This window comes from the organism of the source record quoted next, unplaced genomic scaffold, assembly GCF_019419815.1.
Source record: "Pyrus x bretschneideri cultivar Hongxiangsu unplaced genomic scaffold, Pyrus_bretschneideri_v1 Contig43, whole genome shotgun sequence".
Lineage (NCBI taxonomy): Eukaryota > Viridiplantae > Streptophyta > Magnoliopsida > Rosales > Rosaceae > Pyrus > Pyrus x bretschneideri.
Genome location: NW_025999757.1, coordinates 4,277,947 through 4,293,400, shown reverse-complemented (window position 1 = coordinate 4,293,400; position 15,454 = coordinate 4,277,947). Strand labels below are relative to the sequence as shown.

Here is a 15,454-nt window from a genome sequence, read left to right as displayed (position 1 = left end):
CATAGAGTGCTTCAGAGGATCGAAGAGGAGTTCTTGTGCGTCGAAGAAGAACAAATCGCACGGATCGAATGCACTCGAATATCTTGAATATTGAAAAACGGTGAATATTGTTCCATTATGATTTTGAATACGGTTATAAAAATCTTCATTCCATAATCGTTTTCGAATCCGACCCAAATGATATATATATATAATATGTAACATAATTTATATATAATATAATATTATCATATAATATATATGCATATATATATATATATGTACATATGTATTTCTATTCATTATTCACCGAACCTATTAGATGTAAAATACGAAAGTTGCATTTTGTGAGAAAGTTCAAAAGTTCTGAATCAAAATCAATGAAAATTTAATGATGCTTAAGAGAGATATCAAACGTTAGCCGACATCATTAATGTTTTAAATTCAATGCTTTAATTTTTGTATCCTACTATACTTGTTCATTGAATCATTTCATACAACAAATATTTAATAACGAAATTAGTATCTACTAAATTATAGTGTATCAACTGAATGAATATATTTTTTGTATTGACGAAAATGGATATAACTGCTAATTCATGGAAAATCGTTACCGATGGATATGGTTATGGATAATCCCCGATAGTTGATTTGCGATTATTGTTATAGTTAATTTTCATGGTGTTGATCTTAAAAACTACCTAACCTACGTGGCGTGCAAGCCGAATAGTTAATAAGCTAACTATATCTTTCAGTTGAATGCGGAGGGTGCCAACTTGTTGGCCGAACTCAGTCAGGGAGTAAACAAATCTTGACACCTGAGCGGGAAGAGGGTCCAAAGTGAGCCTACCGGCGACGAGAATGAGGGTGAGAAGTCCTCGTGCTCCCACGATGGTGGCAGAGACGACGAAGACGGCAAGGCAGCGACATGTCAAAGAAGAAGCTCATGCTATCCAAAGAGCAGTCTCTGCTGCTCGATGAGACTTTCAAGAAGCTCAACACTCTGAACCCGGTTAGATTTTGCTGTTTGGACAAGGGTGTTTTGGTCTTCACCGATGGACTGATCAGTGGCAATGGTGCAATTTTGGTGGTGAAGCAAGGGTGTTTTGTGTTTCAGAAGCTGAAGCAAGCGTTCGCAAATCAGCTGAACCTAAGATCGAGACAAGGGGAAGTTTGGTTTCAGAACAAGAGGTCAAGGTGAGAAATTTCTTCACTGAGCAAAGGGTGAAATTGTCTTTTAAGCAAGCAAGGCCGTCTAATCCTCATCATCTTCTGCTGCCACGACTTGCTCCACAACTCTTACAAACGGCCCAACCCATTAAAATGATCCGCCTAGTTTCCAACTGCCTATTCCCATCAGCCCATGGGCCAAACTTCCGATCAAACATCGACCGCTTGATGCATCCGCCCATCGGTCATAATTTCCGGTTCGAAGTAGAGGGATCATAGGAAAACTGATGACTTAGAAACATTTTCCTCATTAGGAGGAAATGGGTGACAATGTGTTTGGTAGTGGACATTTTTAGGATAGGGTTTTGGTAATTGAAGGCCGACCCTTCTGTTTTTTCCTTCTTTTTTTTTTATTTTTAATTTTTAATTTGGGCTGTTACTAATTTTATGGTAGGCCAAGTTGAGAAGTTGGTGGCCAAGTAAAGAGAAGTTATTTGATGTGTTGGAAGTAGGACAATTTCAAATGTGAGAAATGCTAAGAGGATTCTTTCAAAGTGAAATTTTGCATGGACTCTCTATACTCACAGTTTAACGTCAATTTATCATGTTAGCATTATAAAACATTATGAAAAAAATATGATATGACAGAGAGATCATAGAAAGTCTCATTTTTTGAAGAGTCTAACATTTCTCTTTGAAAGTTAATTAATAGAGGATAATCTGAATTTGTGTACATAATCTAAGTGGAAAGGTTGACCTTTTGAATGTCAATTGTTGTTGAATAAGAGGAAACATACAAATGTTCCGTATATAGTGATATTCATAATGAACTAGACTACAGAAAATAAGTCCCTGGTTCTACTTAGAAGCCTATTTTGATAAATTACTTTCTACACTTTCATGAAGCCAAAACTTTGAATACCCAAGAATGCAACTATTTGTTTCACACTAGACGCCAATCTCAACGTAGTGTTTTAAGTGCCGGGAAAGACCATAAAGATTAGGCATTGCAAGGATGCAATGCTGTCCCGGACATACAAGGGAACCTTGTTCTTTATATTCCCAAAATCCCATCCACTAATCATATAAATTGGATTCCTTCAGAAATATAAGATACTCAACTGCCATATCTGATTCAAACAAATCTCTCTTAAGGCCTGACCACTGTTTTTTCGTACCCTAATAAAGCACAAGTCTAGGTAACTTGCCTATAATCCACATCATCTAAAAAGATAAAGATACAGAATGCAAGCAAAGAAAGAGCCAGACCTGCGTAACCAGTCAAATTCAAGTTCATTTCTATAGCTTAAGATAATTTGGTTCACCGTTTGGGAAAATTCTCGGCCAGTTTAACTGAAAACCCTCTAGTATACTCATGTGTACTCTATATTTGGTTAAAGAACTTCCAACAGTAGTAAGCACATTGAATCATGCAACTATTACCAACCCTTAACGAGATCCGTGTTATATACAGAAAACAAATCGATACAAAACCACCTTCTAGCAAAACACAGTTCATTTTCTACATAAGTTTCAAATTTCAATTCAATAGATTATGTAAAATGCTCGAAACCAAAATGAGTAACAAGAGTAATGATCTGAAGTGGATCTATGGCCCAGAGTTCCATGGAATTCCAGGAGAGGGAGAAGATATGATATGGTTGAGGCATTGGAAGATGGATAATGAAACAATATTACAATGTGGAGATGGAAGTGCTTGTTTCAGTACACGAGTCCTAGTCAGTTTCAGCTCAAGGAGTTTGGTGTCGAGCTTGTGCAAGAGCACCAAAACAATATGAACACAACACCAAATCAGATCCATTTGTCATTGGTGGAGATTTGTCGATATTCGAGTATATAGCAGGAATTTACTTCCTTGGTTTCTCTATTGAAAATTTTGATCACCTTGATTTCTATAGGCCGAGAGGGTTTAATCGCCTCATCATGGACTCTGATGAAGAAGACGCAGGTATGTTGTGTTGTTGTATTGCAATGAATTATACTCCATACAAACACTTCCAGGTCAGTATGTATTCATTTCAAAAACATAAGTTTTATGTTGTTTGTATGTTTTTCAGACAAAGAGAAGGAGAATTACCTCTTAACAAATAGAATCAGCGCCATTATCTCCATGTTAGAGCAATACCTCATAACAAATCGTCAGCAAACAAAATCAGCTTTTAGTTTTTTGTATTAAAGAAAAAGCCAAAACACATTTTCAGAGAGTCCATTAGCCGGACCAAATCATAATAGCCATAGCAGACAAACCCAGAAAACGATAGAAACAAATAAAATGCAGGAAACGGTTCAATTTTATAGGAATCAGAAATCACCGATGGATAAAATTAAATTAAAATATGGCAATTGAAATTTCCAACAAAGAAAAAAAGGAAAAAGGAAACCAACCCATCATTGTTCTATATGTGAAATCAAAATTCAAGAGAAATCCATCACAGAAAACCAACAATTCAACAACTTTCATGCACAAAGAAATTGACCAAATAACTTTTTTAATACCTACGCTCCTTGAACTGGCTTCTAGCTTTTACCAGAATCTCAATGCGACTCCTTGAATGCCTTTCAATTTTCAACCCAAATTAAAGGCTCAACCATGAAAGGGAAAAGGCCAACAATTAAATGGAATGAGATAATGTGCAGTTATAATTTCATGAGACAGAGAAGCAAAAATGAAGACGGCCCCAGCCGAAGGAAGGCAGAGAGATGGCGAAGAAGAAGAAACATACTAAAGTAGATGAGAAAGTTGTAAATTCCAATGAATTTACAGATTAGTATAGGATTATAGTTAACCACAATTATATTCAACCTGCACATCCATAAATCGTGTTTAAATTACCAAATGTACAAAACTTAAGAAAACCCCATATGGTTATGATGTTAACAAATATGAAGCACAAATGTATTTGAGCATGCACATGAGACCTTGGGAACTCTGAAATTTTCATTTTTTCAATTTAGATGTAAGACTTAGTGTCCTACAGTGCCAAATACAGCAACTGCTGATTTCCTCATTTGCATCTGCCTAATCATTCTGCTTGGATCTCTCATATAAGAAGCAACTTGTTCACTAATATTCTGCAATTGGAAAAGGAAAAATGACTTCCTGGTGAATATCTGGCAACTCATGGCACAAGTCCGACATAGGAAAAGGCATGGTTACAAGTTCAAATTTCAAGTATAGAGCCAGACATGATTAATAGCATGCAGTTTGCTTTTAATAGCAGCAACACCTGTGGTCACCTCTGTCTCCCTCTGCCATTTGTCTATCAATTTGTTCCTGAAAGTAGCTACTCTACAAGATACAACATGACAGGTCTTAATTAGACCAAGTAATCCGCATGGAAATGCGTGCATAATGAAAAGTTGAACATAATAGAACAAATTTCTAAAATTCATGCGAGAGAAGTTGTCGGAGCACGAAATGATTTATAGCAGAACTGCCCCAGAGTATACTTAAAGTAAACATATGGCAACATAGATTTTTACAAGTATAATTTACAAATGCGTTTCATGGTTCTTTGCCGGCCCCTTTAGATAACAAACTAATTTAATTTAGTGCCTAATGGAATTTAAATGTCAGAAAACTATTGTCTGGTATATTTCATATTGAACAGCTGAGACAAACTAGGACAGTCAATTAGACCATTCTAGCCCAAAAGCTATTTTTATGCTTAATCAGGCTACGGTTTATATGAAATCAAGCAGGAAAGATTTGCGCCGACATCCTAGGGCAATTTGAAGTCTGGCTTCATCTTGGCTATCCTCAAATCAACAAGACAAGACCCAACCTTCTTAGTTCGTCCAGATTTACCTACAGAACAGAAGTTTTAAATTTTTGTTGAAGACAACTATATTTCTAACCGATTGGACTACTCTGAACTTCCCACCTAATACGCGTAAACCATCACCTATTGGGACTGGCTTGATCTCAATCAGAACTAAGCATAAACTTCACTACAAATCAGGAGACCCAAAGCTGGTGTGCCAAGATTTAGGTTAACAATTGAGCCGGTTTAAGCTCAAGCTCAATGCTTTGTGTTTTCAGATAAGCTTGGGCAAGGTTGAGCTCAATCCATTACTCTTGATTAACACTCTCACACTCTTAACAAAAACTGAGTACGAGCATAATCTGACTAATTATAGTAATTGGTGTAGTGGAACTTCTGAAGTTTGGGGAACCCTGACAATTATATGAAATAGAGGAAATATGAAGCATTTCCTTAAAGTTTGATTTGATAAAATCGAACTCTATCTTAGCTAATTGTATAGTTATAAGCTAAACACACTTTACGAGAATTTAAACGGGTTATTAAAAACTTCAAACACAAAATGTAATACACTCAGCATAGGAAACCTTTCACATATTGGCAATTCTTATTATTGGATGTGTCATCATTATGTTGGAGGTCATCATTATGTTGGAGGTCATCATTTTGTTGCTTTCGGTTCTCCCATATAGATAATAGATTAAGATTAGTGGGATTGGATGTGTCATCATTATGTTGGAGGTCATCATTATGTTGCTTTCGATTCTCCCATATATGTTGCATTGTGTAATGGTTTCAGATATGAAATATACATAAAAACATTCAACATGGTATCAGAGCGGGCATCATCCTGAGCCAGTTCTGTATATCGAATCTGCTGTGTTTATTTTTCAAAAACAATGGCAGATGGAAGTATCATTGCTTCTTCATCTGGAAGCGCTTCTGAAATGGATATCAATCCAAACCAACGACTCAGTTCAGTATTATTGAATGAGTTTAATTATTTGCCATGGGCAAGGGCTGTTAGTCTTGCTCTCGGTGGAAGATCCAAACTCGGTTTCATCAATGGCAGTCAACCTGCACCAGATGCTTCTTTTCCAGAATATGGAGGGTGGCTATGTAAAGATCAACTGGTCATGTCATGGTTGTTAAATTCTATGGAAAGGAATATTGCTGAAATCTTCAGCTATTCCGAGTCGTCTCTCATTCTTTGGACCACCGTGAAGGAGATGTATGGAAATCAAAACAATGCAGCTCGCATCTTTCAACTCAAGAAGGATATCTCCAACATACAGCAAGAAGGTAAAAGCTTTGTTCAACATCTTGGTTCTTTGAGAAGCATGTGGAATGAGTTAGATGTGTACAGACCTCACACAACTGATCTCTTTGTGCTCCTTAAAAGAACTGAAGAAGATAAAATTTTTCAATTATTGTCTAGCTTGAGCTCAGAATATGAGGATTTGAGAAGTCACATTCTCATGAACTCGGAGCTACCATCCTTCACTAGTATCTGTGCAACTATCCAACGTAAGGAAGTAAGGAGAAAAGTCATGAACAATGGTATAAAAACCAACGTGACAGAAGCTAGGGCTTACCTGACAAATGAAAAAAGATATAAAGGAAAAAACCCTCATTTAAAGTGCCTACATTGTGACAACATCGGGCATGTGAGAGACAAGTGCTGGACCCTACATCCAGAACTCAAACCTGACTTCATGAAGGATAAATCCGCACCAAAGACAAGTCGAGCACACCCTCGTGCTAACACTGCAACATCTTCATCTATCAACAATGTTGATACCTATCAACAGTTCACTGCAAATCCTGCCATCCTTTTAAATGAGTTCGCAGCGTATCTCCAAAAAAAGAAGGGAAAAGAGGATGGATCGGTTGATCATGAAGATGGAAGTACTACTGCATTGATGGGCAAATTTGCAGGTTTTTTAGCTGATGCTGATTATGTACCTCAGACAGACTTGAAAGGTATCGTAACTGCTTTCCAAACTGCTCTTAAAATAAATGAGTTACATGATTTTTGGGTTGTAGATTCTGGTGCCACAGACCATATGACTAATCAAATGTCAAAGTTACATAGATTTGAGAAACTACATAATCCTTCACATGTATCTGTTGCTAATGGTGAAGGTGCTAGGATTGTAGGAAAGGGAAAAATCCACCTGATATCTGATCAAATAGAGTCTATGGCCCTATATGTCCCATCATTTCCATTTCAACTTCTCTTAGTGGGAAGAATCACAAATTCCTTAAATTGTTTGGCCATTTTTTCACCAAAAATTGTCATTTTTCAGGATTGTATAACCAAGAGGACGATTGGTGAGGGGTTTTACCTTGATGGTCTCTATTACATATCAAAAAGCTCTTCCTGTGGGTTCCATGCCAAGTCAAAGTCCATCCATACCTCCATTTAAGCTTCCACCTTGTGGCACCAACGACTAGCTCATCCATCTCAACCTATCTTATCCACCTTATTTCCTGACTTAGGCAAAGAATCAACCCACTATGAAACTTGTCATTTGTCAAAGGCAACAAGACTACCTCTAGGGTCTTCGATGTCTAGAGTTTCTCATCTTTTTGAGCTTGTACACTCTGATATATGGGGACCAACAAATGAATCTTTTGATGGTTATAAATATTTCATAACTTTTGTTGATGATTATTCAAGAGCCACCTGGTTATATTTGTTAAAATCAAAAAATGAGGTGATGGAAGTGTTTAAGGACTTTCACAACCTTGTCAAAAATCATTTTTCTTCTCAAATCAAAACCCTAAGGTCTGATAATGGCACAGAATACATGTCCCAAGTCATGACTCAATATTTGAGCAACAATGGCATCATACATCAAACTAGCTGTGTTGGCACACCCCAACAAAATGGTGTTGCCGAGAGAAAAAACCGAGATCTCCTTGAAAAAACTAGGGCATTGATGTTACAAATGAATGTACCAAAACGTTTTTGGTCTCAAAGCGTCATGACAGCAGCTTACCTGATCAACAAATTACCTAGTAGGGTTTTGGGGTTCAAATCCCCAATGGAGATAGTCAAGAACAGAAAGGTGGACTTGTCTCACCTTAAAGTCTTTGGATGCATCTGTTTTGTTCATGTTCAATCATTACATCGAGACAAACTTGATCCTAGGGCAACTAAATGCATTTTCCTTGGCTACTCGTCTACACAAAAAGGGTATAAGTGTTATAATCCACAACTTAAGAGATTAATTGTTTCAAAGGATGTTCAATTTCATGAAACTAACTCTTATTACAGTAAGTCTCTGGATAGTACAAGTCAGGGGGAGATTATCTTGGACATGTTTCCACTGCCAAGGACTGAGATACTCAACAATGCGGGTGATCAAACTCACACAATGGATCTTGTGGCTCCAAATCAACCGGATTCATATGACAACAGCAACATGCCTGTAGAAGATGAAACTCTACGTAGTATTGGTCCTGAAGAACCTTCAGAAGAGTCTCTTCCTACCATACCTCGACGAAATCCAACTCGTGAGAGGCACCCACCAGCAAGACTGCAAGACTTTGTTACGTACAAGCTCAAGCACCCCTTATCCAACTACTGTTCTTATCAAAAGTTGTCACATAATTACACTGCCTATTTGAGTAATATATCTGCGCATGAAGAGCCTCAATCATTTCAAGAAGCTAACCAATCCCAAGTGTGGCAGCAAGCAATACAGGATGAACTGCATGAACTAGATCAACATAAAACCTGGAGCATTGTGCCACTGCCCAAAGGAAAGAAGATAGTAGGCTGCAGGTGGATATACAAGATTAAATTCAACTCGGATGGGTCTATTGAAAGACACAAGGCACGATTAGTGGCCCGTGGCTTCACTCAAACATTTGATGTGGATTACAAGGAAACCTTTGCCCCCGTTGCAAAGATGAACACAGTGCGCGTACTCTTGTCTGTGGCTGTCAACAAAGGATGGCTTATGTATCAAATGGATGTAAAAAACGCCTTCTTACATGGTGAGCTTGAAGAAGACGTCTACATGAGATTACCACCGGGTCACTCTCAAAGTCATAAACAGGATGTTGTGTGTAAACTGCACAAATCAATTTATGGTCTTAAACAATCACCGAGAGCCTGGTATGCTAAGCTCAGTTCAGTCCTTATCAGTGTTGGTTTTGGAAGAAGCAATGCGGACTCCTCTTTATTTGTACGCTCAGGCACCGCTGGTACATTGGTTGTTCTTGTGTATGTTGATGACTTGATTATCACCGGAGATAACCCTGAAGAAATCAAAGAACTCAAGCACTCCCTTCAGCAACGCTTTGCAATAAAAGATCTTGGTGTTCTGAGATACTTCCTTGGCATCGAAATGGCTACATCTCACAAGGGCTTCTTCCTTAACCAGCGCAAATATGTTCTGGATCTCCTTAAGGAAGCAAACATGAGTGATGCTAAACCGGTCCCTACACCTCTTGACATTAAACTTAAGGTCAACTTAGAGGGTCAATCTCTTCCAAACATAAGTTATTATCAGCGATTGGTTGGTAAGTTGATATACCTGACCATCACAAGGCCCGACATTACCTATGCTGTCAGTATTGTTAGCCAATTTATGCACTCTCCCACGATGGAGCACTTTAACCTAGTCAAAAGGATACTTCGGTATCTAAAAGGTTCTGTGGGACGTGGTATAATCATGAAGAAAAATGCAAGCACTCAGATTACAGGTTATTGTGATGCAGATTGGGCTGGCAATTCTATTGATCGTAAGTCTACAACGAGATTTTGCACGTTTGTGGGAGGCAACCTTGTCTCATGGAAAAGCAAAAAACAAACTGTCGTTGCAAGATCCAGTGCTGAGGCAGAATATCGGGCAATGGCATCTACTGCGTGTGAACTAATCTGGCTCAAAGGTTTACTGTGTGACTTAGGTGTTTTCAATCATCAATCCATGTCCCTTTTCTGTGACAATCAAGCTGCAATGCACATTGCTTCCAACCCAGTTTTTCATGAGAGAACCAAGCACATTGAAGTCGATTGTCACTATGTTCGTACACAAGTTCAATCTCAGGTTATCCAAACGCATTTTGTAAGGAGCTCGGATCAACTTGCGGACCTATTCACAAAATCATTGGCCTCTCATCAGTTTCAGCTTCTTCTTGGCAAGCTTGGATCTATCAACCTTTTGGATCCAGCTTGAGGGGGAGTATTGGATGTGTCATCATTATGTTGGAGGTCATCATTTTGTTGCTTTCGGTTCTCCCATATAGATAATAGATTAAGATTAGTGGGATTGGATGTGTCATCATTATGTTGGAGGTCATCATTTTGTTGCTTTCGATTCTCCCATATATGTTGCATTGTGTAATGGTTTCAGATATGAAATATACATAAAAACATTCAACACTTATCATGCCGAAAATGATAGATTATGCACAACAAAGGAGAGCCAAATTGTGTTATAAAATAAATATAATAGTTTGATAAATGGAGTTTGCACATATTATATGTTGCTTGAACGACAGACGGGTTCTTCTCAAGTAAAGCCTGTAACAAGAAAAATAGCACGATGCGATAAATGTTAGCATATACAAATGGAAATATTAACAAATCATAATAATGTATAAAGTACTTATCATATTACAACAAGGTTGAAGCTAAACCACAGACCAAGTAGTAGGTAGACAACAAATTTTTATGACAGCCACAGTTCTCTTAGATGACTCAACTAGATCAGAATATGTTGCATTGACTCATGTGAATCACAAAATAAAGACCTAACTGGCTCCTGCAGACAACCTCTCAGGTAAGAACATAATATCTTAACATGCATGTCAAATGAAACAAAAAAAATGGAAAAGCAAAAGCAACCTGTGGTTATCTATTTGAACTTGAGAATGCTTTCTGAAGCAAGAATCTGAACTCAAGAGCTTTGTCCCGGAGAGTCTTCAGAAAAATGAAACGAAAAAACAGAATAGACAATGGGTAAGAATAAACATCGATCCGGCAATAATTCTCTGCATAATTTTTTTTTTTCAGCTTTAAGGTGTGCAAGGTGTGGCATAAAAAGAAGCTTTAAACAGTGAGCAATAATTTCATGTTGAAAAATTAAACCTATGTCATGGATATTACAAGAGCTATTATTTTGAACAGCCACCTTTTGGTTCTTCACTGCGTGACCTTTAAGAAGATCTTTGTCCTTGAAGAATTTAAATTTTCGTCTCAATATTGTTACTTTCACGTCTAAAAAAGCAACCAATTAAACTAAATAACAATTCAATTTTAATGTTAAATGATTTTGGTTCACATATTCATGCAAAAATTCCAGTTTCATCAGTTAATGATTTGTTTTTGTCTATTGATTATTTTTAAATTTATTCAAGCGTACGACTAGAAATAACATGATGAGTGTTGAAGAAAAAATAGAATGTGAAAAAATTGCTTATCTTTCATTGTCCCGTACACTAACAAAAAATAAAAATAAATAAAACTCTTGAAAAACATATGAGAAAAAATCTTCCTAGATGTGTATCATCAAATTTGTATGTTCATGACTCGTATAGTTTGCTTTGCTATTTGCTTAGGTGCTCAACGAGCTATATGTTGCATTGCTTTTGTTTTATTCTTTTGTCAAATGACCTCCAAGCCCCAACAGATAAGAATCATAAGATCGCCACTCCGCAAAATCCCCTAAATCAAAACAAAACATAAAGTCAATAGCGTCATTCCAACCAAACGGTCATAACTATCGACACTCCACTTTTTGAATTCCCTTCCCCTACGCACACACTTTTTTCCACTCTTTCTTCTTCCTTGCCTTCAAAGTCTTCCTTGCTTCACACAAAATCCAAAACCTCCGCAGAAGCTCACCTGCTCATCAATGGAGGACTCCATCCCCTGCAGAAAACCCCACTTCCCATTCTCCGATCCAAATCCAGAAGCTCAACGAAACCCGATTCGACACGGTAAGTCCTCACAAGCTCCGGAATTTATCAACCACAAGATCCTCACCAAGTTCTGGGTGTTAGAGTATGAGTATGATTCATACGGTTTGGTAATAATCCTTGTTGTCTCAGATTGCTATAAAGAAGTCTTAATATGTTTATGAGAGTTAATTCAACTTTGGTTAGGATTGAAACTCCGAGTTGATAAGCTTAAGAATAGAACTCATACTTATACAAGGATTCGGTCTTGTATTCCTCGTGGGATTGTTATAGGGCAATCCAGGTTTTGTAGTATAAAACCACAAGCCCCTGCTCTCACAAAGCACGCTCTTATTGTTCCAGTTACCTATAACTTAGAGAGCATTGAGTTTTGCAGAGAGGAGAAGGTTGTGTGTAGATTCGTCCTTGGCTTCTTCATCCATGAACATGTCTGTGTTAAACTTAGAAACACAGCAACTTTTCAAATCAGTTTCATATCCCAGGCCTACGGGAAGACTTTGTTATATATACTACAACATACAAACTTTACAATTTAAAATACAAGTGACAGCACGCCACACATGCAGCAGCACCATCTGCTGTCACGAGCCTTTCTATCCATTGGGACGTCTGATCAAACACCCAAATATGTATACAATTTAATTCCACAAGGATTTAAAAGTTGATGGTACATACAACCTCATTCCAGTATCCAAACCAATTTATGAATCCCAGATTCTAAACTTTTGAAGCTGAAAGGAGAAGAAAGACTGCAAGAGTTGAGAGAGGCATAAACGAGCCTCAGAAGAAGATGCAGGGTTTGGGTTTGGGTCCTTGGGGGTTTAAGGATTCATATGCAATTCACCGAGCTGGATGACCTGTTTCGAAAACCCCAACCCGTCTCCTAAACCAAGTCCCAAAATCTATCGATTAATTTCCCCTTCGTAGACCAAAAACATTTTGGCCTTAAATGGGCTTTATGGGCCAGTAAGGCCTATATGAAATTGAGCCAGGCCCATCTGATTTGATTAGCATTTCGTTGCCCAATTAATGAGAGTGACTTATTTACTACTACAATCTAGTGATTTTTCTCTTCATTTGTAAATGATAATTTTTAGGTTCGACTCATGTAAATGGTCAATTCAACACTAAATTATGACGATTGCAAGAATTTGAAGACCAAAGGGTATGTATTCCAACTTACTCCAACATACATAATCTTTCGATAACAATCGATCCTCAAGGGGAACAGGTTGCTTCTCAAACGAATAGTTAGGGGCATGGGACCATGATTTTCCACGCCAGAGTAAGGTTGATCCGAATATTACTGTAGACATCAAAATTTCGGTGAAATGAATGTTGACCAATAATTAAAATTTCAACGCTCACGTGTCACATAAATTTTACATGTAGCATGTGATTCAACGAAAAATCGAAATAAATTGGAAAAGTCATCAAATATGACACGTGTCAATACCTGGCAGAAATGATTTATTTCATCTGATTATTTAAATCCAAAAATCAAGTTTTGGAATTCTATAAATAGGAAGCCAAGGCATTCATTTTTAGGGAAGGAAAGGAAGAGAAATTTACATTACACCAAAACCTTGAAGCCTTGAAGTTCTAAAGCTCTCAAGCGAATCCCGAAGGATCAAGAAGCACTTTTCGTTCTTCGTCAAATCCCCCTTCAAGATCAAGCCCCAACGGCCCTTGAAGAACTCCCACCAACTCAAGATCAAGCCCCGACGGCCCCTTGAAGAAAGTGTTCATCATTCATCATCCGTTCATCCTAAGATCAAGCCCCAACTGCTCTTTGGATCAACAACCTCAACAAACTCATACACCCATTCTTCAAGATCAAGCCCAACGCCCCTTGAAGATCCATTCATCAACTGTTCATCCTTAGATCAAGCCCCGACGGCCCTTTGGATCAACAACTCATCCACAAACCTACACCCTACGAAGATAGAATCATAGGATCAAATTACAAAGAGATTGTAACCCCAAAATCATTAATACAAAAATATATTTTGTACACGTATTCTTGTCTCTTGTTTCAAGAATTTTTCGTGTTTACAAATTTGGCACGCCCGGTGGGATAATCTCTACCTCTCATCTCTATCCTCAAATCATCGAAAAACCCAAATGGCATCAAGAAAGGATCAAGCTGTTCCTGCAATCAAAGCGAAGAACAAGAACATCATCGCCGCAAGTGGTGATATTTCGGGCATCATAACCCGAAGTAAGGCAAGAGATCTTTTTGCTGCGGCTTCCGCCCCTGCATTAACTCTGTCAAAGGAACAAGAGCACCTGAGGTACGAGCCTGTGATCACCCTAGCCTCGCTAAGGGCATCAAAAGGGGAGAGCCCGAGGAAATACTCAGAGTCCCTACTCTCCGACGCTGATTCGAGCGGCAGTACAACCATGCAAGTCATGACCACCGGAGCAACTTCAATCGAGGAGCAGCTAGCTCAGATGAATGAAGCAATTGCAAAGCTCACACGGACTGTGGAAGAGAAGGACTTGTAGATTGCCGCACTCATCAACCAACTAGATGCACAGCCCGACGTGAAAGTCGACCCAAATATTGGCCTAGTAAAGAAAGAAGACAACGAAGAAGATGAGCCTCCAGCAGAGAAAGTCGAAGAGAAGCTGAAACTAGACCAAGCAACGGCGTCCATGGGATCTCTCTCTATCCAGCAACTACAGGAGATGATTGCAAGCACTATCAAGACACAGTACGAAGGAAGCTCGCATGACTCCGTACTGTACTCAAAGCCTTACTCCAAGAAGATTGATGCTTTGAAGATGCCAAGGGGTTATCAGCCCCCAAAATTCATGCAGTTCGATGGAAAAGGCAACCCGAAGCAACATGTCGCCCATTTCATTGAAACTTGCAACAATGCTGGGACAGAGGGAGACTACCTCGTCAAACAGTTCGTGCGTTCGCTGAAAAGTAACGCTTTTGACTGATACACTGACCTCGAACGTGAGTCTATCAACAGTTGGGACCAGCTAGAAAGGGAATTCCTCAACCGTTTCTACAGCACTCGTCGTACTGTAAGCATGCTAAAGCTGACCAGTACGAAACAATGGAGAGATGAACCTGTCGTCGACTACATAAATAGATGGCGCTCCTTAAGTCTGGATTGCAAAGATCGGCTTTCTGAAACCTCTGCCATTGAGATGTGTGTTCAAGGCATGCACTGGGGGTTACATTACATCCTCCAAGGCATAAAACCAAGAACATTCGAAGAGCTAGCAACTCGTTCCCACGACATGGAGCTGAGTATCGCTAATCACGGGAAAAAGGAGCCGATTACTAACTTCAATAAGGATAAAGTATTCGCCCCAAATGTAGACAAGACCGGGAAGAAGCCCGCTAAGGAAGCTTTCACCGTCAACACTACCCCCATCAAGACCTCCTCAGCGCCCATCAAGACCTCATCAGCGCCCATCAAGATCTCCTCCAAGAAGAAAGCGAAGGAGATAAAGACAAGTGAGCCTCCTCGCACCCAAGACAGATACAAGAGCACCTTAAGAGAGTTGGAACAGAAAACATACCCTTTTCCTGACTCTGACATGGCTGCCATGTTAGATGACTT

The 15,454-nt window shown here is 38.7% G+C and overlaps 2 protein-coding genes and 1 pseudogene across 3 annotated transcripts in view; 2 read left to right on the top strand and 1 right to left on the bottom strand.

Annotated features, from left to right (window-relative positions):
- The first annotated feature begins 578 nt into the window (after window positions 1–578).
- LOC125469470 lies at window positions 579–1,936 on the top strand (annotated as a pseudogene).
- A 4,535-nt stretch (window positions 1,937–6,471) lies between these two features.
- LOC103928357 lies at window positions 6,472–7,359 on the top strand. Its single transcript, XM_048566895.1, has 2 exons — window positions 6,472–6,917; window positions 7,244–7,359. Exons 1-2 carry the CDS (start codon window positions 6,485–6,487, stop codon window positions 7,270–7,272), a joined length of 462 nt encoding a protein of 153 aa, XP_048422852.1. The 5' UTR covers window positions 6,472–6,484; the 3' UTR covers window positions 7,273–7,359.
- A 3,091-nt stretch (window positions 7,360–10,450) lies between these two features.
- LOC125469502 (prothymosin alpha-like) overlaps window positions 10,451–15,454 on the bottom strand; it is a 46,798-nt gene continuing 41,794 nt past the window's right edge. For both annotated transcript variants that reach the window (XR_007251778.1, XM_048566892.1), the window contains one exon: window positions 10,451–10,473. Coding sequence is in view for 1 of the 2 variants with exons in the window: in XM_048566892.1 (XP_048422849.1) it covers window positions 10,463–10,473 (11 nt within the window). In the remaining variant the exon portion in view is untranslated. The remainder of the gene's footprint in view (window positions 10,474–15,454) is intronic.